At 41.3% G+C, this 26,820-nt stretch overlaps 1 protein-coding gene across 3 annotated transcripts in view; it reads left to right on the top strand.

Annotated features, from left to right (window-relative positions):
- The window catches only part of LOC103973346 (protein DETOXIFICATION 45, chloroplastic), a 32,106-nt gene extending 6,418 nt beyond the window's left edge, over positions 1 to 25,688 (top strand). For all 3 annotated transcript variants that reach the window (XM_009387887.3, XM_009387889.3, XM_018821393.2), the window contains 12 exons: positions 1,842 to 1,985; positions 2,069 to 2,247; positions 2,479 to 2,614; positions 3,958 to 4,054; positions 4,990 to 5,090; positions 18,288 to 18,451; positions 20,166 to 20,237; positions 20,437 to 20,553; positions 20,627 to 20,722; positions 20,807 to 20,928; positions 23,032 to 23,089; positions 25,433 to 25,688. In XM_009387887.3, coding sequence (XP_009386162.2) covers positions 1,842 to 1,985; positions 2,069 to 2,247; positions 2,479 to 2,614; positions 3,958 to 4,054; positions 4,990 to 5,090; positions 18,288 to 18,451; positions 20,166 to 20,237; positions 20,437 to 20,553; positions 20,627 to 20,722; positions 20,807 to 20,928; positions 23,032 to 23,089; positions 25,433 to 25,510 — 1,364 coding nt within the window. In that variant the 3' untranslated portion in view covers positions 25,511 to 25,688. The remainder of the gene's footprint in view (positions 1 to 1,841; positions 1,986 to 2,068; positions 2,248 to 2,478; positions 2,615 to 3,957; positions 4,055 to 4,989; positions 5,091 to 18,287; positions 18,452 to 20,165; positions 20,238 to 20,436; positions 20,554 to 20,626; positions 20,723 to 20,806; positions 20,929 to 23,031; positions 23,090 to 25,432) is intronic.
- The last annotated feature ends 1,132 nt before the right edge of the window (positions 25,689 to 26,820 follow it).

The following is a 26,820-nucleotide window of genomic DNA, read 5'->3' as shown; positions in this document are numbered from 1 at the left end:
GTACTTTCTCTTCCTTGAAGAAATTTTTGAACAAGTTGGTATTTGAGGTCTTGAATCTCGATAGACAGGGGCATGGAGATCCTGATATAAGATACTTGAGGTTTCAAATGTCAAAAATTGGTGTGGATCAACATGGGGTCCATGTCACCATCGGATCTATGTCAAAACCCCACAACATTACTGCAACCTTGGCATGCTACAGGTTCCTACAGGGTTTTCTTTTGGTAGCTTGTGGGTGTCATGTGATGGATGAGCATGATATGTGTTGGTTGGTTAGCACAGGTTCATACGTCAACTGCAAGGGCTTTATGCCATACCAGTCCAAATGTTGGCACAGCCTTAGTACGATGCTTATTAGTTATTACTATGATGATATCAAGCTAGTATGGTACAATACGACAAGCATGGGTCAAGAGCTCATTTCTTTATTATGCTAGCCAGTATAATATGGCATGTTTTCTGGTTCAAAGAAATTCTCATCTATTCAACTTGGTACAATATGACTGGTATTTGACATGGGCCAAAACTCAAATCTATGCTTGCTATACAAAATGCATGTATTGCTAGCTTGTTTAATTTTTTTTTTCATTTTTTAACTAATTAGATACTAATGAAGCACGAATTATATTTTATTAAAGAAATTTAGCCTGTTTAGTCCACCAATCCTTTGCTGCTGTTGTCTTTAGCTAGTACAATCCAGAGGTTTCCACAGAGGATGGGTCTCGGTATCAAGGTAAAATTGCTATTTTACAGTTTAGGTAACAAGGTTTGAGACGCGGAAATAATATATCTATTTGAGGGGTATGGTTTCATATGTTGATCCTCCAGGACCCCACATCAGAGAGAGCCTTGTGACTGACCCATCCTTTAATCCAAGGGTTTCAAAAGGGAAGAAGGTTTCTGACACAATCAATGTGGGGCATTTGACTGTATAAAATTGAGTAATCATCAGATGGTTTGATGTTACAGTATAAATATTACATAATATAATAAGGAACAGAAGCAAATGATTTAAGATGAGAAGAAATATAGGATAGTAGAGAAATAAGGCTTAAAATCTAAGTTGCTAATTGTTCTAAAAAACTTCAATTATTTTTAGTTTACCTAAAACTTATAATGAAAGTATAAACATACTTTTTATGTTCATTTCATGGTTCTTTTTCTACTAACAGATAAACATTCAATATTATTAGCTGAATATCATATAATTTTAGATCTTTTACAAATTTAGACGAATTTGTGAATCTGGATTTCTTTTTCTGTTATCCACTGTATAGACATAAGCAACTTACAAGTTACAAGCTTATTATCATGATGATCACTGTTTATGATTTATGTTGAAAATTTAGAGAGTTGAAGCCTACTAAGTTATTCTCTTCTTGGTATACTTTTTTGAGCTCTGAGATCTTTACATAATGTCAATGATAAGTTAATGGAGCGAATATAACCTCCAAGGAGAGCAAAAGCATAATCTTGGTGAAATCTGCAACTTATAAATGCTTGGCGAGTATACAAACTTCTACTAGCTGTCTCTTGCTAATTTTAATAGCTCAGGATGTCTATGTGGGATGTTGATCAGGTAGACTACTAGATTATCGTGCTGATGGCAACTTGCAATACTTTTCTTACAAGAGAGTTTATTTTCTTACAATTGTTTTCTTGTCAACAGTATAAAGCTTCATGCTGATATGATGATATCCCAACTATTTCAGATCAAATTCTTAGTTTATAATGCTGAGCATATACTTTTATAATGCATGATTAGCTATCCGACCATTCTCCAGTTGTTGGAATGTCACAGTAACTTTCTGATTCATTCTGGCTTGAATTAAATATTGAAGGTCCTGTGGAGTTGGCTTCAGCTGGGGTGTCGGTTTCAATTTTCAACATCATCTCAAAACTCTTCAATGTTCCACTTTTGAGCATTACAACTTCATTTGTGGCAGAAGACATCTCAAAAACTGCTAGTGAGCAATATATATCAGGTATTATATGGCAGAATGGCACTTTTGCTGTTGAAATTTGAGGTGATTGCTTCCTAGCTGACTTCTATATGGTGGATTTACAGGTAATGACCTACAAGAAGGGATTTTTATGGTTAAAAAGGTTTCTGATGAGAAGGTGGGGAGATTGAAACTGCCATCTGTCTCGAGTGCCATACTTCTTGCTGCAGTAATTGGTACAATTGAAGCTTTTGCTTTATTCTTTGGGGCTGGATTATTTCTCAATGTGATGGGTGTGTCAGTTGTAAGTTTGTGGATCATTGATTGAAATGCCTCTCTTGTTTTTGTTTTCAGTTATCATTTGATCATAGCCGTCATTACACAAGTACATGATTTTTTGAGTCTTCAGGAATTGAGATAAAGTTAATTCCTTTGTTCAGGAAACTACTTATATTTGTTGTGGATATTGGTTTAATGTTTCACGTGCATTATTATCTAACAAATGAACATTTCATGAAGCTCATTCTCTGAACAGGTTTCACCTATGCATAAACCATCTCAGCTGTTTCTATGTTTAAGAGCCTTGGGGGCTCCTGCAGTTGTAATTTCTCTGGCAGTTCAAGGTGTCTTTCGTGGTTTCAAGGATACAAAGACACCTCTGCTTTGTGTAGGCAAGTCTACGACCTAATTATTTATATGTGCTTCCTGATTAGAACACCATTTACAATTTGTAGAACTTGTTAATATCACTTGCTGAACTACAATTGTATTGTGACTTCAAAAACTGTATTAGATTTCAGCATGTAGCTGTTTGCGCTTTCTGATATAAGGGGAATGACATTCAAGTGCCTCACACGTGATTCCATAAGTGGATGCTTCACATAGAGTTCTCTGACTGCTGCCACTACCATGATCATCTTCACAATGTATTTAACAAAGTGATATTATCTACTGTTACTTAAAACTCTTAAACAACAACATAAGGTTAAGGCAACTGGTTGATTTATTTATAATATTATTAGGTGCAGTGATCATGATGGTTTTGGCAGATCCCTTGCCATGTCTTTTAGGTACCACTTTTGAAGTTTTTCGTCATCAGTTATCAATATTAAGCATACCCAAGTGTTTAGTCCTTCCAGTCTTATATGAAATAAAGAAAAATGAAAACGTCCTGGGCTTTTTTGACAGTTGACCTATTGTTAAAAGTTGAGGAAATATTGTTTTTACCATGCTGGCGAACTATCTTGTTTGAGGGAAGTGAGGTATCTTTTTTTTGGCCAGAATAGGAAAAGGAAAATGACTCAAAGATTATATAGCTATATATTAATCTGTAATCTAATTGTTTATGGAGTATAATCAAATTGTAATAATTTCCTTTTAGATTCAATGTGGTTGTTAATATGAATTTGGAAATTTAGAAATGTATGCACTAAAACATTAACAAAACTGCAGTCCTCATGTTTTAGATAATTTGATAATCTATGCATATTAAGAAGCTTATGAATGTTGCTTGTAGCATCAGAAAGTGCAAAAAATATATTTTTTTCTAGAAATCGATCTCTATTTTGCTTACTTGTGACATAGACTATTTACATTATGGAATTATTGCCAAAAAGTATCTGAATTTTCGCAATATTTGAAACTTCTTTATTCTAGGGAAAACTGAGGAGTGACACAATAACACTATTTACGATATATTTGTGATCTTTGGTTTTATTGTTTGTTTCGAGTTTTTAATGCAGAAATCGAGACAAATGATACCATTTAGTCTAGTTATCTCATCCGATGTTGGATTGCCTTATTGCTGAATTAGAGTTAAAATGATTACCATTATAAGTGTTGCATGTAATCTGGCAGTCTGTAAGTAATTGAAGTTTGATGTTACCCTCTCTGCCACCACCACCAAAAGAAAAAAGGATGGTTTCAGTTAAATTGCAACTAAAACTTTTAGATATATTCATATTTTTTTGGTAGGACAAAGTTTTTGCAAGTCATTCTTTTGTTACATGTGCAGGGCTGGGCAATATTTCAGCTGTTCTTTTACTCCCGATACTTGTATATTCTTTCCACCTTGGCATTGTTGGAGCTGCTATTGCCACTATTGCATCCCAGTAAGTTCTAGATTTGTTCACACTCACTATTTGGGCCCATCAATAAGCCAAATGATAATAGATATTTCGGTGCATTAGTGCTCTGACCTATGATTTTATTATAGGGGCTGTCAGCAAGCCTAGGATTTGTTCACTCTCACTAGGGGCTGTGGCAATAGTGTTCACTCTCACTATTGCCACTATTGCATCCCAGTAAGTTCTTGATTTGTTCACTCTCACTATTTGGACCCATCAATAAGCCAAATGATAATAGAAATTTCGGTGCATTAGTGCTCTGACCTATGATTTTATTATAGGGGCTGTCAGCAAGCCTTGGATTGACCCCTGATTTTATTATAGCAATAGGGTCGTATTGACTATTGACCAATACTTCCTTTTCCTTGTATAACTTGCAATATAGACCGATTGTGCATATAATGATATTTTTTCTGGTCACTTCAGTGTAATTCAGGAAACTTCAGCAGCATCTTTCTGGTTGGTCTTGGGTTCTTGATTCACAATATGCTTTCAACTTATAATTTTGTCATCTTATTGCATTACAAGAACTCTCTTGTATCTTAGTTTTCTTTGACAATTTATCAAAATGATTGAGGTCAAACTTGGAGCAACGATAAGTTTGCTCTTTTGTTACCTGGGTGTCTAGGCTTGGAGTTATGGATACAATTTCTCCACTTGCCGTAAGGTTGTTGATCTTTGCCTTCCTAGATTCTGAATTGGCAAGAGCCTATTTGACTGGGCCGCCTCCTAGGGATGTAATTAGCTTCAGCTTCTTTTATATATGCGTAGTATGTTTAAAATGCATGTGTTATACAACTGTTTGAAGTAGAGTCGTTAGTTTTGATGCTATCATTTAAACTCCGCTATAGTATTTCAGTAGTTTTGCGTTTTTTTTTGTTATTTATCTTGTATTGGTCTTGACCTTTTAAGATTTTCAGGTATATTACTACATTTTTACTGATCTGGTCTCTCAGTAAAAGAGCTGTCTTGTTACCTCCTAAGATTGAAGATCTGCAGTTTGGAGGATATATTAAATCTGGTGAGTAGCTTTTCAGGAATCAATACATTGTTTACATGATATCCATTGTAGCATACTAGCATGTTTCCAGAATGTATGCCTGGGTTACAATGAATTTTGTTGTCTAAAAAGGTGTGGACATGCTTTTGATGTGATGCAAATATAAGCTGGAGCATCTGGCCTTGCAGATCGCAGAGGCAATACCTGGTTACTTATGAAACAACTAATAACCTATGGCTCATGTTCCCAAACACTTGGTTGTGTTGCATGGATATTGATGCATGTCGACTAATAATTTCTTATGAAATTTTGTACACATAAGTTCCTCTAGAGGAGGTTTTAAAGAAGAGGCCAAAACGGCAAAACCTACAATAAAATGGATGTAAATACAATAAAGTATGTAAAGAAAGTTCAAGTTACAAAAATAAATTAATAATAGCAGGTAGGGAGTTGATGCCAGTCAGTAGGTGGGACCAAGGTTCATTGTACTGAGACGGTATGCCCCACCGTACCATGTAGCGATATACTCGGTACAGTTCGGTACATACCGTATCGATAATCGGTCGATACACTAGTATAAACCGGTAAGTTGAGCCATGGGTGGGATTGTGGGAGAAGGCTTTATTTGTTTTTTTTAAGACTTTATCCTGAGATACAAGAGCAAGGAATTACTTTGTTGGAATAGATGTCTGTTGGGGCACCATCTGTGGGGTAAATTGAAGTCGTAGGCTGCCTCAATCTAGGCAAATGACTACTTGGATGCTCAAATAGTTTTTAAATTAATGTTTTCTGATATGATAGAGATCAATCTAAATTAAATACTAGGACTATTCATACTTAAAACCAAGGTTTGTAATTTCGTACCGTACCAGAGTTTCGAGTTCAACTCGGTATAGAACGGTACAAGTATACCAAGCAGTATGTTCTAGTGTACTGCTCGGTATATATATAAAGTAAAAAAACAAAAGCGACGTCACCTCGTGTTTTTGCTTGCGTGGGGAGAAGAAACCGAGGTTTCCTTCTCCCCATACAAAACAGGGCAACGAGGCAACGTCGCCTCATGTTTTTGTCCTCGTGGGAGAAGAAACCGAGGTCAGTTTCTTCTCGTGCAAAACAGGGTGACGAGGCGACGTCGCCTCATGTTTTTGCTTGCATAGGGAGAAGAAACTGAGGTCTTTCCCCGCGCAAAATAGGGCGACGAGGCGACATCCCCTCATGTTTTTACCTGCATGGGAGAAGAAACCGAGGTTTCCTTCTCCTCGCGCAAAATAGGGCGACAAGGTGACGTTGCTTCGTGTTTCTGCCCGTATTGTCACAGACTTAGCTGTAATTGCCTAAGTCGTAAGGAACCCTTGCGGCAAAGTCACGGCCTTAGCTGAAGTTGCCTAAATCGTGAAGCACCCTTGCGCTAACTCCTCGGACTTAGTTGGGATTGCCTAAGTCATAAGGCGCCCTTGCGACATATGCATCCACAAAGGGTCAGACTAGTTGCAACCTCGTATAGGTCCCGAAGGACCTGTAAAACAGAAAGTTGATTAGATTGAAAACGAGTGACGGACAAGTCCTAACGTCTCGCGAAGAGGGAAGCTTTACAATCAATTTGGCGAGCACCTTGAGTGCAAGAGAGAAATGAGAGGAAGGAGAAAACAAGGACTTTAGAAGGTAGAACGAACAGTTGTAAGACCACAAACAACTGCTCACCGAGTGCCGGGCGTGAAGGCAAGTTCTCGTCAAGTTAATGTGCGAACTTGTGAAGATTATTCAACGTTCGACAATATACCGAAGCCCCATCCAGCCCTTTGCCACTTGGGGGGTTCCATGGTGCTGAGATGGTTGAGGTTTCGTGTGTAGCTACAGTTTGCAGAAAACAAGCCGTGGCACACGAAAACAGAGCCATTTTGGGGCAGTTCGGCCTGGCGCAGTGAGTGGTCGCACTGCAACGCTACGAAATATTGTTGCTTATATTTTTCAAGCAAAAACACATAAAACCAAGGCAAAACATACTGCTATGTCTCTGTACAAGCATGCAAAAGCGACGGACGGTTCGTTGAACGAAGTTGTTGCGGGTGCGTGACGACTGTTTGTAACATTCTCCCCCACTTAAATTGTCGACTTCCTCGTCGACGCTTGTTGGTAGTTGTTGACGACTGCTTCTTCATGCCGTAGGGCATCTTCGGGTTCCCAACTGGCTTCAGTTCGGGGAAGCTTTCGCCACTTCACCAAGTACTCGGTCTGTTTAGCTCCATTGGGTAGCTTTATCTTGCGATCCGCTAAAATGGTTTCAACTCGCTTCTCATAGAAGGCTCTGGTAGGGGGTAGTCGAGTTGGAACACTTCGGGAATCATCTTGCGGATCTGAATGGTAGGCTTTCAAGTTGCTGGCGTGAAAAACATTGTAGATTTTGAGCCACGCTAGTGGTTGCAACTTATAGGAGACGTTGCCCACCCCACTGATAATTGGGAACGACCCTTCATACTTGCGCACCAATCCTTTATGTACTTTGTGCCTAAAGAATTGGAGTGATGTTGGTTGGAGCTTCACCAATACAAAATCGCCGACTTTGAACTCTTGTAGTCGCCTTCCCAAGTCTATCCATTTCTTCATCTTTTTTGTTGCCTTCTCCGAGTAAGGTCGCTCAATATCTGTATTTTGGTGCCATTCTTTTGTAAAGTGATATGCTGACGGATTACTCCCAGTATACCCGATAGCCAACGTGTGAGGAGTCAACGACTGTTGTCCTGTAATGATCTCGAAGGGGCTCTTGTTAGATGTAGAGCTCCGCTGCAAGTTATAGGAGAATTGGGCTATGTCTAACGGCTTCACCCAATCTCGTTGGTTGGCACTCACGTAGTGCCGAAGATATTGCTCAATGAGCGAGTTTATCCTTTTGATTTGGCCATCCGTCTGTGGGTGGAGGCTTGTGGAGAAGTATAACTTAGATCCCAAAAATTTGAGTAGCTCGGTCCAGAATCGTCCTAGGAATCGATCATTGATGATATTGTGTGGGACTCCCCAATACTTCACCATATTCTTTATCATCAGCTTGGCTGCCTCTTCTGCTAAACAGTGTAGAGGTGCAGCAATGAAAGTTGCATACTTTGAAAATCGATCGACCAACACAAGTATCGATCTGAGTACCCCTACCGCTGGCAAGCTTAATATGAAGTCCAAGGAAATGCTCTCCCACGACCTTTCTGGTACGGACAACGGCTCCAAAAGTTCCACTAGCTTCCGTTGCTCCACCTTATCTTGTTGACAAGTAAGACACGTTCGAACATATTCCTCCACATCAGTCCCCATCTTCGGCCAGTAGAAGGCACTCTCCACGAGAGCCAATGTTCGGTGAATGCCCGGATGTCCTGCCCAAAGGGAATCGTGACACTTTCTCAGGAGTTCACGCCTCAAATTATCCACTCGAGGAACATAAACCCTATTCCCTTTGGTGTAGACGAGTCTCTCATGGATCCAAAATCATCGTGCCTTGCCTTTTATGATTAGTTGCATCAGGGTTACTGCCTGGGGATCATTGTATAGTCCATCCCTGAGTCTTGAAAGGAAGTTGGAGTGCAGCTGACTTGCTTGACCTTCGCCTTCCAGTTGCATGGCATTCACCCACTCCACTTTCCGGCTCAGCGCATCGACCATGACATTTGCTCTTTCGGGCTTGTACTCCATTGTCATTTCAAATTCGGCTAGGAAGTCCTGCCATCGTGCTTGCTTCGGGGAGAGTTTTTTTTTAGTTTGGAAGTAACTCAAAGTGATGTTGTCTGTTCTCAGCACAAATCGCGATCCGAGAAGATAGTGTCGCCAAACTCGTAGACAGTGAACCATCGCTATCATCTCCTTCTCGTGCACCAGATACTGCCGCTCGGTCTCGTTGAGCTTGCGGCTCTCGTAGGCCACCGGGTGACCCTCCTTAATGAGTACTGCAATAGCAAAATCCGAAGCATTTTTATGGGCTTCGAAGGGCTCCCCATAGTCTCGCAATTTAAGCACTGGTTCTTTCAACACAACAGCCTTTAGATCTTGGAATGTAGCTTCACATTTGTCAGACTATCTCCAAGGCTGCTCCTTCAGCAACTCCCCCAATGGAGTTGTGCGCTTCGAATACCTAACTATGAAGCATTGGTAGTAGTTGATGAAACCAAGGAAGGATCTCAGCTCCGGCACATTCTTTTGGAGTTTGCCATTCTGCAACAACTTGCACCTTTGATTAGTCCATTCGAATGGAACCATCACCGATTCGATGCCCCAAGAATAAGATCTTCGTTTGAGCAAAGTAGCACTTCTTCCTTTTCACGAACAAAGTGTTCTCCCTGAGAACCTTGAAAATTGTATGAAGGTGCTCGACATGCTCCTCAAGCGTTCGGCTGTAGACGACGATATCGTCCAAGTAAACGACGACAAACTTATCCAGATACTCCTTGAATAGTTGGTTCATAAGAGTGCAGAATGTGGCCGGAGCGTTGGTTAATCCAAAAGACATCACCGAGAACTCAAACGATTTGTACCTAGTCATGCAAGTAGTCTTCGTTTCGTCGCCTTCAGCAATGCGCACCTGCTAGTACCCCGACCGAAGGTCGAGTTTGGAGAAGTACTTTGCTTTGCCCAGTTGGTCGAACAAGTCCGTGATGAGCGAGATGGGATACTTGTTCTTCACCATCACCTTGTCGAGGGCTCGATAGTCGACACATAGTCGGAGGCTCCCATCTTGTTTCTTTTGGAAGAGAACTGGAGCTCCGAATGGTGCTTTAGAACTGCGGATGAGATCACCGCTTACTAGTTCATCTAACTGCTTTTTGAACTCTGCCAATTCTGGGAGGGGGGACATGCTGTCACGGACAAACTTCTAAACAAGGTGTTTGATGTAATGCTTATATCTGTCCGTGTTTGTTGGCATGTTCATGCCTTGTACAGCATGTAAAGGGGCGGCCGAAGGCTTAATAGTCCCATTTTAGTTGGGTTGGTGGCCTCTTTAGGCTTGTAAATAAAGGTTGTGTCATGTGGACACGTGCGAGAGCTTTTCGGTCTGTAATGGACCATTTTACCCTTTGTTGTGCCACTGTTCAGAGCTTGTAAAGTCTGTTTGTAATTTGCATTGTCTATGAAGTGTTTTTCGGACATGTTTGCTTGTGGATCTCGATTGAGGCATTCTCTTTAACCCGTTCTCTCTTTTGTTGGTCCTAAGGGACAATGGGAGGCTTCGGGGAGGCTGACCTTTGCGGACAGACGCGCAAGGGTGCCGCACGACTTAGGCAAAACCAGCTAAGTTCGTGTCATATGGTATCAGAGCGGGACAAGCACTCATAGAAACACTTGACATGCAAACGTGGGGGACCTAGCGGGGCTGCGTTGAGGGCAGTCAGCACACGCGCGACCGTTTGAGGGAAAACGGGCATGGAGATGTAGGGAAAAGAGTCACTCAGAGGAGCGGGCATCTGAGATTAGCATTCAGAGGAATGGCCAACCCTTCGCGCAAGAGGCACCACGAGAACAGGCAAGCTTGGAAGAATTTGGAGCGCACAAAGGTTGGGATGACTGAGTTTGAGCTACGGCTCAACGTTGACAACTATACTTGATGGTGCTCTAGGCAAGCGAGGCGCTTGGCAAGAATGAGACCATGCAAGGTGGAATGAGTTGTTCAACGACCAAAAGAGTTATGCAAAGCTCACAGAGGTGAGGGGAATTGCTAACTCGAAGAATTTGGTACTCATGCATGGGCTTGTATGCGGATGATGGAATGTTCGTGGCCATCCCAAGGCGGTCGAGACTCGGCACCATGGAGCATTGAAACTTTCTCTTCGGCATGTGAAGGATACGTCCGTAGGAGGCTGAAGTGTGCAATGAGTTCAGCATGTTGCTAGGCCTTGAGGGGTGCAGCGGGGGCTGTATTGACGGGGAGTCGCAATCTAGCAAGTGCGTTTGCAGGAGGCAGAACAGTGCACAGTTTGTTCAGCAGATCAGAGTAGTCCAAGGGGATGGTGGTCTCCGAAATGAAGAGAGATGTTGCTCCAACGGGATAGTTATCCAGGAGGGATAAGTCCCGGCTCTCCAGAGGGAGAATCATGTGAGACGGACCTCACATGTTGAGGAGTACCTCAACAAACAACAACTCCACGAAGCTCGATGGACTGAGCAAGCGGCGAGGAGTTGTTGCATGATCTCGCTCAAGAGAATGCATTGGTGGATGCATTGCGAGATCAAGTGGGGGAGCGACCTAAAGCAACTTAAATGAAGGCACACTTGGAGTCGATGTAGAGATCGGACTCAAGGGAGGGCTGACCCGTGGAATGGTGGGCACGAGGGCCACCATCGGCTCAATGCAAAAACGAGGAGCGGAGCAACTTGGGTATAACTTGGCGAAGTACCCAAGCCGCATGAAGGGAGCCAGCATAGAAGTTGGAACGTGGAGCAGAGGCACAGTGCTTTCCTTAGACAGAGGTCAAGGACATGAACTCTTGCAGAGGCAATAGTAGGATCATGTTGTTCCATGGGTCCTTCATTCTGACGGAGCGGACTCATCTTGCATGGTGCCAAAGACGAAGGGAGCTTCGGGGCACATGCACCTTATCTCGGAGAAGCATTTGATGGAGGAACTAAGGCGACTCAATTTGCGGAGGCGAAGTTGGGTTCAGAAGGCCTTAGCACGGGGCAAGAGGACGCAGAGGCGGGTACTCTTGAAGAATATGCCACAGTGTTGCCATTCTAGTTGCCATGAAGGAAGCGGTGCGTAGCGGAGATTGTGCTGGTAGGGGCAGAGGCCCAGGATCCAGACAATGGTGCACAAACTACAGTGAAGTCAGTGGACTTCGGGAGCTACTAGGCGACGGACTGTCCTAGAGCGGTGCTTCATCTAGGTGTGACCCAAGAGTGGGTGGATGAAGGTCGATTGCCAAAGGAGCGAACAAAATCGAAGGTGGAGGAGACCCTGCGATGTATTGGCAGAGGCCACACATGGAGGGTTCACATTTTGAGTTTATTCCTAAAGGATCAGAATGCAATGGAGATGTCACCAGGAGACGACATGGTGCAGCGGATCGTGGTGGAACAGTTCGTGGCAATGCGATACACACAACATAGTCCCGGGAGGGACTGGATCATATGGAGGTATGATCGGGAGCTACTGGGAGCTCCACTTCGGTGAACAACACGACGGCAAGAAGGGCTATGGATTCAAGGAGTGAAGGCCATGGTACCGCAGAGGCGGGTCTTCCGTGCGTGCATCGAATTTTGCATCGGATGAAAACCTTGGTCATCAGTATATGGGGGCTGGGTTCCACCAAGGGAAAAGTTCGAATGCAAGTACCAGTGAGTTCCATGGGAGGAACTTGATCATGCAGAGGTATGATCGAAGCAGCTGGAGAGTTGGACTGCTCCAGAGCTCATATTCGCTTAAGGGAGCCCGGCAAGTCAGAGGACAAGGCCGAGTAAGCGAACGTTGCTACCAAGGAAGCTAAGGAGAACAGAATCGGTGCAAACCCTACAACGTGATGGCAGAGGCCATGCATGAGAGTTGCAGTCTGTCTTTCCATCGACCAAACGGACTGCTTGGAGAACACAGAGGTGTTGAAGCAGGAGGTCGAAAGGGGCGAGGAAGCGACGACGAGTTCAGCGGGACTTAGCTACCCAAAATCAAGCATCAGTCAGAATGGAGGTGGACTCAGAGGAGTGCCACGGAGACATATCTACTGATCATGAAGAAAAGGGATACAGATGCGAGGAGACGGATAGTAGGACCATGGGCATGGCAGCGCTAGGGTACCGCAGAGGCGGGACTTCCGTGAAAGTCATTGATCCCTTGCTCTCATGGAGGGAGAGCGCTTGGTCGTGAAAGGGGCCGAGGAGGTGGAGAATGCAGAGGCAATCTTCAAGTACCGAGACAAGGCTGAAGGGCAGAGGCCGAAGAACTTCGTAAGACCGGTGTCAACAAGTTTCTCATCAAGATAGCCGTAAGTGAAGGACTTCGGGTCATGCAAGAGTGCACGACCAAGGAATGAAGCAAGCAGTACGCGGTGCTGTACCTTTGCTACTCAGTGGAGTAGGCGGCAGGGTTGATGGAGAAGACGGTACAATCCCAGAGGCGACCTCATCTATCAGAGAATTACTCCAAGTTGGGGTGAAAACTTCCTGCATTCCAGAAGTTCAATGGCATTGAGAAGGTGAATCAAAGTAGCTAACTCAACGCAAGGAGTGCAAACACTTCAAGTACTTCAGAAGTGTGAGCAAAGAGCAGGCGAAGGCCAGTAACCAGCTCGATGCATGAAGTACAACCTCGAGGAGGCGGGCGAAGTCAAGTAACCTTTGCCTTCTCAACTCTTAAGAGAATGGGCGAAACCGAGTACCCCAGTTCTCTTATTTATCCAGCAGAGGAGCTCTGCACAAGTTCAAAGACCCTTCAAGGACAATGGAAGACAATAGTTGTCAAATCCTCACCAACGGTGATCAGTGCTACTGAGAGTAGATTGTCCGCTTCATTTCCCAACGAAATGCCAATCGAAAGCGGAAGTGATGCGAACCTACTTGGATGTGACAACTAATTGAAAGAAGAGTCAATGAACAGATTTTGTGGAGGAAGGACCCAAAACTTCAGAAGTTTGCGAGGCGATGCTCGTTAAAGCTCCAACAAGCATCCACCTAGTTCAAGCAGCATGTGGAAATTTTGAGAAATTGGCGCAGTAAGAATGGTCTTTTCCTTCATTTGGTGGATCCGCATGAATCAACGAGGATCAACACAACTCAGCCAACCCCACACCATAACCAGAGTCATTGGCGAGTTGAAGCAGCATGGCGGATCAAGGGTTCGACGACTCAAAAACAGCAGCGGAGAGCAGCTGGGAGCCAGGAGGCGCATTGCAGCTGGAGCAAAAGATTGAAGACTTAGCAAAGGCGAAGAGTTGCAGTGTTCACAAAGGCTTCGACGAGGACGTCGAAGGGATAAGTGGGGGAGAATGTCACGGACAAACTTCTAAACAAGGTGTTTGATGTAATGCTTATATCTGTCCGTGTCTGTTGGCATGTTCATGCCTTGTACAGCATGTAAAGGGGCGGCCGAAGGCTTAATAGTCCCATTTTAGTTTGGTTGGTGGCCTCTTTAGGCTTGTAAATAAAGGTTGTGTCATGTGGACACGTGCGAGAGCTTTTCGGTCTGTAATGGACCATTTTACCCTTTGTTGTGCCACTGTTCAGAGCTTGTAAAGTCTGTTTGTAATTTGCATTGTCTATGAAGTGTTTTTCGAACATGTTTGCTTGTGGATCCCGATTGAAGCGTTCTCTTTAACCCGTTCTCTCTTTTGTTGGTCCTAAGGGACAATGGGAGGCTTCGGGGAGGCTGACCTTTGCGGACGGACGCGCAAGGGTGCCGCACGACTTAGGCAAAACCAGCTAAGTTCGTGTCAATGCGGTAGGGTGGTCTCGCTGGAGGCTTCACTCTTGGCTCCAGCTTGATATGATGATCCTATGTGGTGGCAGAGTTTTTGGTAACTTGGGTGGCATAACATCTGTGAACTCCTTTAGAACGTTCGCCACCACAGTAGGTTCATGAATGACCTCCCCGTCGAGTGGTTCTATCTTCACAGCAGCCACGAATGTTAATTCGCCTTTTCGTACCCTTTTCTTTAGTTGTAATGTCGATATTTGTTGGGGGTCTTTGGTTCCACTCCGAGAGATGGGAACCAGACAGGGGTCATCGCCTCCCATCAGACATAAGGAGTTCAGGAACGACATTGGCATTAATTTCGCCACGTGCATCAACTCCATTCCGAGAATCACTTGGAAGTCATCCAGTCGCTTTACTTCCCGATCGACAATAAAGTTGTGGGTAGCGCCCATGTCCTCCATTGCATGGGTTGTTTGGCCATTGAGCTTAATGTCCACATACATCAACTCATTGCTCCTTGCTTTATATGACTTTGTTTTCGTTTTCTCCCCCACTTGACCCCACAAAGCATTCAACAAACGCATTGCTCCCATCCGGGGTCTTGCGACTCCTCATCCGGGGTCCTTATGACTCTTCATCGTTACTGTTGGATTCTGAACTACTCGAACTAAAAGCGACGGCCTTGCCCTTGTCTAATTTGGGGCCGTGGATTGAAGCTGTTAAGGCATTGAGTGCTTATTTTTGTGGGTACTCCCTCACTATGTGCAGTCCTCTGCACAAGAAGCATCTGCCAGGTTTTGGGGCCTTGCCTTTTGAGCTTGGCCTTTTGTAGGAACTCTTCTTTCTTTGATCGCCCCCGGGCTCCTTCCCTCGAGAATATTTTGGAGGGCGATTTCTTGAAGATTGTTTCGTTTTCCCTAAGTCCTCTGAGGAAACAAAGTCGATGAGCCTTTCTGCGGTCGCAATTGCCCCAATCACATCGATGACATTCCTTCGATGCAGTTCTTATTGTGCCCATGGCTTCAAACCATCGAAGAAACTGAATAGCTTCTTATCCTTCTTGGACATGTCCTGGATGTCCAGCATTAGTGCAGAAAATTGCTTCACGTAGTCTCGAATGGAAGTACTTTGGCAGAGTTGTCTCAGCTTCCTCCTTGTGACGAACTCTGTGTTCTCGGGTAGGAACTCTGTCCTCAACTCCCGCTTCAAGTCCTCCCATGTGTCTACTTGACACTGACCTTGTTGGATCTCCTCCCAACGGGTTCGCCACCAAAGTTTTGCATCCCCATTTAAATACATGGTTGCTATTGAAACTTTGGTATCTTCAGAACGAGCCTTGTAGCTCGAAAGTGCTGTTCCATATCAAACAAGAAATTGTCGAGCTTCTTTGTGTCCCTAGCACCTCTATAGCAATGAGGCTCAGGTGCCCTCAAGTTTTGTGGCGGCGCAACGCGGGTGTTGCTCCCTCTCGCATTTAGTGCCCTTGTGAGCGTTGTTACTCTGGAAGTGAGTTTCGTCATGACTTCATGCAAATGTTGCATAGAGTCTTTGGTATTGTCCGTCAGTCAATTGACTAGGGCCTCAACCTTGTCGATTCGAGATTCAGCTTCTCCTTATGAGCTCTCTACCCCAAGAAGCCTTCGTTGGCCTTGGTAGAGTTCCTCCAAGCTCGCTTTAAGAACATATAGGAGGGTTTCCGACGCCGTGAGTCTCTCCTTATGGCTCTTTTTCGCTGTTGGCGCTCCAAATTGCGCCTCTTCCGTTCGCGGAGAGTAGACAACTTCTCGCTCATCATGTTCGCTGCCACGATCCTCAAGAGCGGCTCCACCAGCATGAGAGCGAGTTTGCACTTGCGGCCCACCTACGATTGCTTGGGGCAATGGTCTCGCTTGCCCCGCCTTGCTCGATTCGCCACGATGCTTTGCCATGGAGAGATTGAGAAGTTTTTTCGCTGCTTGCTCGAATTGCTTGCTCGTTCTGATACCACAATGTCACAGACTTAGCTAGAATTACCTAAGTCGTGAGGCACCGTTGTGGCAAAGTCACGGACTTAGTTGAAGTTGCCTAAGTCGTGAAGCACTCTTGCGCCAACTCCTCGGACTTAGCTGGGATTGCCTAAGTCATGAGGCGCTCTTGCGACATATGCATTCGCAAAGGGTCAGCCTACTTGCAACCTCGTACAAGTCCCGAAGGACCTGTAAAACAGAAAGTTGATTAGATTGAAAACGAACGATAGACAAGTCCTGATGTCTCGCGAAGAGGGAAGCTTTATAAGCAATTCGGCGAGCAAGGACTTTAGAAGGTAGAACGAATAGTTGCACGTCTACAAACAACTACTCATCGGGTGCCGGGCACGAAGGCAAGTTCCCGTCACGTTAACGTGCGAACTTGTGAAGATCGTTCAACGCCCGATAATATACCGAAGCTCCATCCAGCCCTATGCCACCTAGGGGGTTCTAGGGTATTGAGATGGTTGACGTTTCGCATGCAATTGCGGTTAGTAGAAAACAAGTCGTGGCATGTGAAAACGGAGCCATTTTGTGGCAGTTTGGCCTAGCGCGGTGAGCGGTCGCATTGCAGCGCTGCGAACTGTCGTTGCTTACATTTTCCAAGCAAAAACACACAAAACCAAGACAAAACATGCTGTCATGTCTCTGTACAAGCATGCAAAAGCGACAAACGATTCGTTGAACGAAGTTGTTGCGGGTGCGCGACGACCGTTCGTGATAGCATGGGGAGAAGAAACCGAGGTTTCCTTCTCCCGACGACGCTCGGTTTCTTCTCCCTGTGACGTTGCCAAGGCTTCTTTTCCCTGTGTGGATGAGGAGAAGTCGTCGACAACGCCGAGGCCTCATCACCTCAGACGAGGAGGAGGCAACATCTCATCTGCGGCGTCCGACGAGGGAGGGCGACGACAGATCGGGATTGTCGAGGGAGAGCGGCGTCGGATCTTCAGGTTCTCCCCTTTCTTATCCTTCTTCTTTCAGCTAATACCACTTGTAGCGGGTGGTGACGAAGATCGTCATCGACCGATTTCGGATGGTAACGCGGCAGAAACAGCCCTAATCGACAGTAGCGAGTGGCCCGCGTATAATTCGAAATTAAAATCCTTACTTAAAACCAAAGAATTCTGAAAGCTGAAGATCCCGACTTTGGAGCTCCTTGCATATCTTCTTTTCTTCTCTCATACTTGTAATGGATTAAATTTGACCGCTGAGTCTGGATCTAAAGACTGTGTTGCAACAATTTATTTTTGGGCCAAATTTTGATGACCAGGGTGTAACTTGAGGACAAGGCCACTCTTCAAAAAAAGACATTTCAAGTAAGGTTAGGTTGTGCTTCTGAATTTGTGTCAAAAGTTTATCCCTGTTAGGAAGAGATGTACAGTCAATATGGAGGAGAGCGTTTTCTCATTGATCAAATTACTGGTTATATATTTGAACTTATATCTAGCTTTAAGATCTTAGGTCCCTTTGACTACTTTAAATTGCTTAAAACCTTCTATGCAGTAATTTCATTAGGGAATTAAGGTTTAGGTGATCAAAGAACTGCATATGTTGAGTGTCTATCTAGGTTTAGGATCTTAGTTTGTTTTATTAATTTGGATAGCTTGAGAACTTTTTTCTGTAGCCATTTGTCTCTTTAATCTTTTGTACTTATTTTAGTGGCAGATGTTTCTCATCTTTCTTGCAGTTAAGATTGGAACAGAAGTAATATATGTTGGAGACTAGGATTGTAATTTAGATTGGAGATGAAAATATTCTTCACAGGACCATCTTAGGTAGTTGAATGTCTCAGAAACAATGTGAAATTCTTAAAAGATTATTTTAAATTTTACTCAGGGGGATTTCTCCTTGGAAGAACACTTTCTGTCCTGATCACTATGACCCTTGGCACATCAATGGCTGCTAGACAAGGGCCTTTAGCAATGGCTGCTCATCAAATATGTTTGCAAGTATGGTTGGCTGTATCTCTACTTTCAGATGCATTGGCTGTTTCTGCTCAGGTATGCTGCTCAGTGAATTCAATTGTCATTTCATTCTTTCAGTTAATATTTTAAACATGTCATCTCCTGACCAACCCTTGTTTTGTGCACATCAATACAGCAATATGACCCTTTTCCTTTAGCCTAAAAAAGAATTATCTAGTTTACATCTGAATGCATCAGATCAGAATTTTAACTGTATGCCTAGCTAGAAAATGATAGATTGGACTATTCATCAGATGAGAATTCAATTTGTGCTGGTGTGAGTGGATATTCAATGATTGTGCAATTATTATTTTGTTGCACCATGAGGCAGAGTAAGGATTTGTTTGGCAACCGAGTTACAGGGGATGATCGTAATGCTAGACTAATTTTGCAACTACTTAAAGAATGATGAGTACATAATTTAGATGATTGTCTGTATACGATGGGCAACTTCCTGCAATATAGTGGATCAATTTGCAAAATAGCAGGTGCTGGTTTTTGTGCTAGGGGTGTTTTGAAAGACAAGTTACATTTTCAATTGCTTCACAGGGTTGAATGAAGAACAACAACATGCTAATCAGAGTTAAGTCAAGTTCTGTCTTGATTGGTTCAAAGGATGGTGTTGTTTGTTGACTACCATGATGTTGACAATTATGGAAAAGGGAAGAAAGCCATTTACATTGTTGCATCCTAGCTAGTAGTAGTCTGGTAAATTAATGCTAACTAAGCAGTAGGGATTTGGGGACATAATCAGCATGTCATTAGAAAATCCAGTCTTATAAGCCAGGATAAGATGCATCAAGGAGGCAGTCTATATGATGAATAACCTCCAACTTCCAAAATGGATACTTATAGACTGATACTAAAGCATCTCTGTTGTTAGGGTGTTAAATGTTAATCATAACCTACATACTACATAGTGGCAAACAACATATTATACTGATCACTAATATTACAGGAGATATACATGAGACTGGTTGCCACAGAAGAGATGCTTGAAATAGGAGTATGACCAACATACTTTTTTTATGTGCAAGTGTACAAATATCTTCATGCAAACCTCTTGAAAAACTAGATATCTAGTTAGATCACTTAGCCTGCTTGAGCTAGGGTGCTGACAAAGTGAAAACCAGAAATCTCATATTTCTATTCACATATAAGTGGACATTACCTTTTCTGAATAGATGGGTGGGGTGTACTTTTTTTTTATAAAAAAAAATAGGGTCTCTATGTGCTACAACAGGACTGGAAGTTGATAAGTGCATGTGGTGTGCTCTTCATTTTTCCAATTTCAAATGTAATAAATACAACAGAAATCATAATTATGTTCCTTGATTGATCACTTGTGACGATATCAGATGCTCTTTACCTCACACCTGCTGGCTTTTTGTTAGCTTGTTTTTTCGTTGTAGCATATTTGGAATTTCCTTTTTTTAATTGCAAAATTGGGTGATAAAGCTTGCAGTTACCTTGTTTTGTGCATAGGCTACGAGTCAGCCCCTTCGATGCTCTCTCTTGCAGAGACAAACAAATGTATTTGGTGGTATGTGATTGTGTAGAAGAAAACAATAGATATACTCTTAGGATTGCTTAATGTGTTTTCTGTAATCTCTATGTTCCTTTAACATGGATGGTTTATCATTTTTACATTTGTTTTCTCTAAATTACAAATTTTAACTCTTATTTGTATCTCTATGCATTACTGAATATTACTCATTCTATTTTCTTTGGTTTTCTTGTTCATTGCTAGGCATTGATTGCCAGCTCTTCTGCAAAATGTGACTATGACAGAGTGAAACAAGTTACATACTATGTCTTAAAGGTAATTAATTATTTATTTCGTTGATCATGAGGTTCTTATTTTAACTTGAAATGTAATTAACACTACCATTGTATTTGCCAAAATTTGATCAATTTATGTCACTGTAGCAAGACAGTTTGCAACTATACTTTCTTTATGAACTATTGGATTTTTTCTTGTTTGTGGTAAAAGAATTTTAACTATATATTTTTCCAACCAGGCAGGGCTATTTACCGGCATAGCATTAACAATAGTCCTAGGTGCATCATTTGGTAATCTTGCGGAACTATTCACCAAAGATGCTGGAGTGCTACAGATTGTTAGGACTGGTGCATTGGTACGAATGTGATAGCAGAATGGAGTATGCTTGTCTCTATGTGTCTGTGTTAATTTTTTTCAATTGATTTAAGTTTGTCAGTGTGACTCAACCCGTCAATGCTCTTGCATTTATCTTTGATGGCCTCCATTATGGTGTTTCCGATTTTGCATATTCCGCGTGGTCAATGGTATGATGCATTTTTCGAGATGTTGGCATCAAATGTGGTTTCAGCTTATGCTCATTTTTAAAATCGACGTTATTTTTTTTGCAGATGGTGGTTGGGGCTATGTCTTCTGCATTTTTGTTGTTTGCTCCATCTGTATTTGGACTTGCAGGAGTTTGGTCTGGCTTGACCCTTTTCATGGGCTTGCGGATGATGGCAGGATTTTTTAGGTAAAAAATTTTGTCAGTGTTGATTTGGCTGTCATTTTTCATCTTCACATGATTTTAGTTTCAAGGTCTGCCATAGATCTGTTGCTTAATATGTGACTGAAAATATGATATGACAGCTGCTCATTTATGAAGAAGTTTTAATGTAAAACTGCTATTAAATTGTTTGGTCAGGTTGCTTAATCTTGCTGATAGGAAAACAGTTCTGCTGTAGGGCTTTAGCTTATGAGCTCCAGCCTTCACTCCAAATGTAACACCCTGATTAGTCTTACATTAGAAATGGGCTAAGATTAAGATTGACCTAAGGGTCTAATGAGTGTACTTACTTTTAGCTTAGGCATTTTGGCTAGTGATTTGGGCTCAACGAAATTAATAGGTCGGATTGGAGCTACCATTGAGCTGTGCTTCACATGCATCATGCTAGGGTTTGATCTTGACTGTACTATGCTTAATTAGTCCCACATCATAAGTGGGCTAAAATTAAGATTCTCTTATAAGAGTTTGATGGGTGCACTACCTTTAACTTTAGTTTAGGTATTTTGGTCAGTGGTTTGGCTCAACGAAATTAATAGGTCAATTATTCCATCAGGCTAATCGTCATAACAAATTTTATATAGATGCTAAAATCTTCTTTTATTTGTATGTTCGTTGCAGGCCTCTCTCTCTCTCTTTCTTTGTCTCACACACACACACACACCCACACACCCACCTGACTGTAATTTTGTACTCATGCAAATGCCACACATGCCAACAATATTGTGCCTACTTTGTGTTAGCTAGATGGATCTTTCCACACCCTCCATGGGAATGTGGTCTGAAAATGCAAGTTCTGTGGTGTATCATCCTGTAGTTCTAATTCAGTGATTTGATATTGCTTTTCTTGCGTCACACATTCTCTGTAGTTTTACAATTTGAAACATATAGTTGTTGGATAGAACTTGACATTCTTCTGATAGAGGTAGCAGTTATTTTATCTCTGGGAATCACCACACATTTCACTTTTTGCTACCATACGACATTCTTGTACTCAGAGAGCTAGAATTATACAAAAACTTATGATGATATTTGTGAAGAAACCTTACTATCCAATTAATGAGTCTGACATTGCTTGACAATATCTTTTCTCGTTTGGTTGGTTTTATGTTAAATAGAAAACTATTCGTTATGCTCTAAAGAAAGTTTACTCCTTTTAATTGTATATGACAGTGGCGACTTTGGCCCGGCATAGAATGCATTTCCTTTCTGCCGATTGAACTTTTTTTATAGTGACAACATTTGCTCGTCATAGTCATTGCTTCTAGAGCATTCAAGGGAGTGCATTGTTGTTGTGGTGAGATTTGTCTTTGCGTCCCGAGTGACCAAAAATATTGAGTCATCAAAACAACCCCTTTGCTTGTAGGGTAGTCTGGACCCCACATTTGTCAGAGTCTTCTGCCTTGGCTGCCCCTTTAGACATTGTTTGTAGCAATAATTTATGTTTTCATGTCATACCACTGCTCAAATGCTTTCAGTGTGAGACTGGTAACACTAAATTTGATTATATTTATGAAATATGTGTTAGGAAATAGATTCTATGCTCACTTTATGTTTAATGTCTCACGACTACTGGATGAAGCTAATCCATTTGGTCAGGCATCCAAAGCTTTGCAGTTATTGTTCAAGATTTAAGATGAACAATTGTCCTGAACAAGGTTCACAATATCGTACCATACCAGTATTTCGACCTGAGCTCGGTACCGGTACGGTACGGTGTATCTAGCGGTACACCTAGGTGTACCGAGCGGTATACCTAAGTGCACCGAGCACTGTAGCACTGCTACAGTGCATTGCTACAGTGTACTGGTGCAATGTACTGTTAATATAACAGTGCACTACAACAGTGCACTGTAGTGCTACAGTGCACTGCTACAGTCTGACCAGTAGCGGGCGGTCCGCATACTGTTGGCCTATATCGGGCGGTACGATTCGGTATGACAGACCTTGGTCCTGAAATCATGTGACCATTTATCATCGTTTTCCACTGTTAAATGTGTCCTCTTTTCTGCACCTTCAGAAAATTTATATAATTGGCCAAATAATGCTTTATCTTTGTCCTCAATTTTGCAGATTAAATTGGAAAACAGGTCCGTGGTGGTTCTTGCACCAGGAAATTCCCAAGTTTAAGGTAGGTGACAACTATAGTGTACAATTCTTTAGAGAGAATCATGTGTTGCAAGTGAATTTTGCTACTACATTTTATATCATGTCAGAGCTGCTCAACTTTTTTAGTCAGAAAGAATAGTGAACACATAACGCTTGACATGGTTTAAAATTTGAACCTTCGAAGATTAGTCCATGAACACTTATAAACTATCTTCACTAATAAATCCAATTCTAGTTTTTCGTGGCTTGGAAGATCAAATTTTAGATGATAATAATTATTGAAGGATTTTGTGTTCTCTTTGTTTGTTGTCACAGCTTCCCAGATAAGCTCTGTCCTTTCACTTTGTTCAGAGCTTATGTGAAGTCAACTTTCATCACATTGCACAGCCTCGTTTATTTTACCCCATTTGTCTAATCTGAGAGATGATCTATACCACCTGATTGTGTTTCTGTTTAATCCTCTTCAGAGGCTATCACTGTTATTCTACCATATATCTCTTAATCTACTAAAGGCCAGTGGGCTATTTTTTAATATGCTGCCCATACTTCCCAACATGTACGATTTCTCATCAAGGATGGTTCACTCTTTTTCTTTTTGTATTTTTATTTTATAATTTGACTGGTTTGTGGCCTTATATCCAAAACATAAATAGTTCAGGTATTTAAAAGGTAGTGTTTGGAGTTTGGACCACTCAAGCAAAACAATGAATAAGCTGAAATTGCCACCTTCCATGTACCTGGTTCGGCATGGTTGGGAGTTATGGGGCTCTAGATAATAATATCCACTGTCTTCTTATTTATCCTGTTTCAATCTCATCAAACTACACATGCAAATAGACAATCAACTTTTCACCACATTAGTAAGATTTTTAATTATCTTAATTTATAATGAATTGCCTTTTTAAGTACTTGAATTGCTAGTGCAAAGAGGTAAAGCAAGAAGCTGACAGTCAGTACAACTCTGTAGTGATTCCATAGTTCTTAGTAATTTTTTCGTCACTGATTTTTTTTTATGATTATCAATTTGTCTAATGAGTAAACAATTTTGACTTTTTTCTGTGAACTCTTAGTAACATGTGAATAAGAACTTGTTCTTTCTAACTCCATATTTTTAGCAAGGAAATTGGTATCTTTGAATTTTCTTGGGGCAAATCCATACAGGTTTCCAGATATTTTAATTCACTCTCTTTCAAAGTTCATAGTATGTTATTGGCTTCAATTCAATTATAGGTGCTGTCAACTATAAATATCTACTTTTTCTCATATTTTTAAATCTTTACATCTTCCTTATTGTGAGCTTTTCCTTAGTTCTTAAGATTTTAATATTCAAATTTGATAATCAGTTTAGCATTTATCTATGAAAAACTTCCTATAATACCTGGTAATTTCATCTTTTCCAAGACATTTACCTAATTTTATCAGCGGAGATTCTATCAGTTTCTACAAACTATTTCTATAGTTCTAAAGCAGTTATATACGTAATTGTTACCAAATAACCTCTAAAAATGACTGTCTTGTCTGGCTTTCTTTTCAGAATCCTTTACATTTCTATGCATCTATGTCTATTTTGTCATCAGCCTTGCTTTTAACAATTCTGTGTGCATCTCTCTCCAACTTCTAGTTTATAGTGAAAATGCATCATGACTTTGTTTTTGCATAGTAGCTATTCGGTTTTCTTTCAACCAATACATACCTTGAGAATTACTGTAAGTTTTTCATTAATGCTACATGTATAAAATGACTATTTGTAATAATTACTTTCTTGACTTCATTAGTCTACTGTCAGATGATTTTAGCAACTCATTGTTGTTTTCTTTTGTTCAAGGATTTCTCTTCCATATTTTCTTTCACCTTTCTGTGAGGTTTGGTGGTATATCATGTCATCTACATGATTTCTGGAGCATAACTCTTTAAGGAACAGAATGAGAAATGTTCCAGAATATTCGAATCATTGAGCTGGTTTTTGAAAAACTGAAAAGAGCCATCGGTGTGATATCATAACTAACAAATATCCTAAACAGACCTGCGTCCTGCAATGCCACCTTGGGGTCTGCGGCCAGGAAGTAGGTTGGTCCTATTTGGAAGTAGAACCCACCCCATGCCCTGAACAATCACAAAGTAAATACATCTTGGCAATAGACATGTTTACTAAAGCTCTCGAAGTGCAAGAATCCATGCCATTTTTGGTCATAAAATCATAAATTGTGTTCAGTTAATTGATATTATTTTATTTATCAAATATGATCTTATTTTGGTACAATATCTACTGTTTATTTAATATCCAGCAATTTGTTTTAATAATGATAAAGCAACCTGTATGCTAGTAAAGATGTGATTCTCATATGTTTGTATGATGCCACTACAGATACATTATACCCCAGACTCCCTGATACCAGTTGATGATAATCCGGCTGATTATGATTATGCAACTACTACTGAGTGAAGAAAAACATTTACAGGTTTAAACTACATTCATTTGCTAACCCTTTGGTTCTCCTTACATTTGTAAGCATTTCATTCTTGTTCTTTAAAATTTGATTGACTTGAGAGAGAATTGTACCCAAGCTCTACAAGGGATGATGTAGGGATCTGAAACCATTCTTAAAATTCTTCTTTTTGCTCTTTGTGGATGCATTGTTGCACCAGGAATGGTTTATATATATATATATATATATATATAGTGTGTGTGTGTGTGTGTTTTTTTTGTCCTGGTCTTCGTGAAGTTAATATCAGGCTGGAAACGAAGGTTAAGCTCCCACTAAGGACTATACTATATATTTAAGGTTAGCACCCACCAAGACTAGTATATGATTTGATTAGTTCTGCTGCTATTTTGCATTGTGATGTTTTAATCAGCAGGTATGAACTGACGTTGATACTAAGTTTTGTATGCATATGTTGTGAATTGTCATCAAATATAGTAGTCCTTTTATCATAATTCTTTTGTTGGGTGAAGATTTGCACATTCCACAGGATCATTGGGAAGTGTTAGATTATTTGGCTCTATAATCAGACAAGATTTATAATAGAACTAATTAAATTTTGATGATAGATATTAGTCAATAGAAATCTATATTATAGTAGGACTTCTTAAGGGATATCTTTGATGGGAGGAATTCTCATAATAACTTATTCTGGATTCTCTGCTCTTGCTTATAAATAAACAGAACTTTTAGGGATTAGACGAGATATGTCGTAGAGGACATAGTTGAGAGATTATGATTTTTCTCTCAACCTCTCTAAACTATCATTAACAGGAATATTTGGAGTCGAAGGATGCATCGTAAATTCGATCTAATGTTATTTGACTTTAATCTTGGCATAAATTTTTTTTTTGAGTTACATCTAGCATATTATAAATTTTATGTTTACAATTGGTATTAGAGCTTAGGTTATTAAGATCAAATATGTTAGATTCATTATTTTTGTTTACGATGCTTAAATAATATGTATATTTTGTTGATCTAAATTCATATATACTTTGTCTTGTCGCCTGCTTGCGGACGATGTTAGATTCTTTATAATGTGATCTTCGATGATCGTGAAGTTGGTTGCTATGCAATTTCGTTGTTGCACCGTTGCTGATGGTAGTCACAATAACCATGTGGTGTATGGTTGCTATGACGGATCTGTTGGTGGCAGCAGTTGCACTAGGCAGCGCATGCGCACCACAGTAGCAACAGCAGTTGCGGGCGGTCACCAAGCAATGAGTTGTACGTCGCGATTGATTGCGCAATGAAGTATTCACGCTGG

The sequence above is a fragment of the Musa acuminata genome, chromosome BXJ2-7 (assembly GCF_036884655.1).
Source record: "Musa acuminata AAA Group cultivar baxijiao chromosome BXJ2-7, Cavendish_Baxijiao_AAA, whole genome shotgun sequence".
In the NCBI taxonomy this organism is placed as follows: Eukaryota; Viridiplantae; Streptophyta; class Magnoliopsida; order Zingiberales; family Musaceae; genus Musa; species Musa acuminata.
The sequence above is the reverse complement of the archived record's forward strand: the minus strand, read 5'-3'. Positions and strand labels throughout refer to the sequence as shown.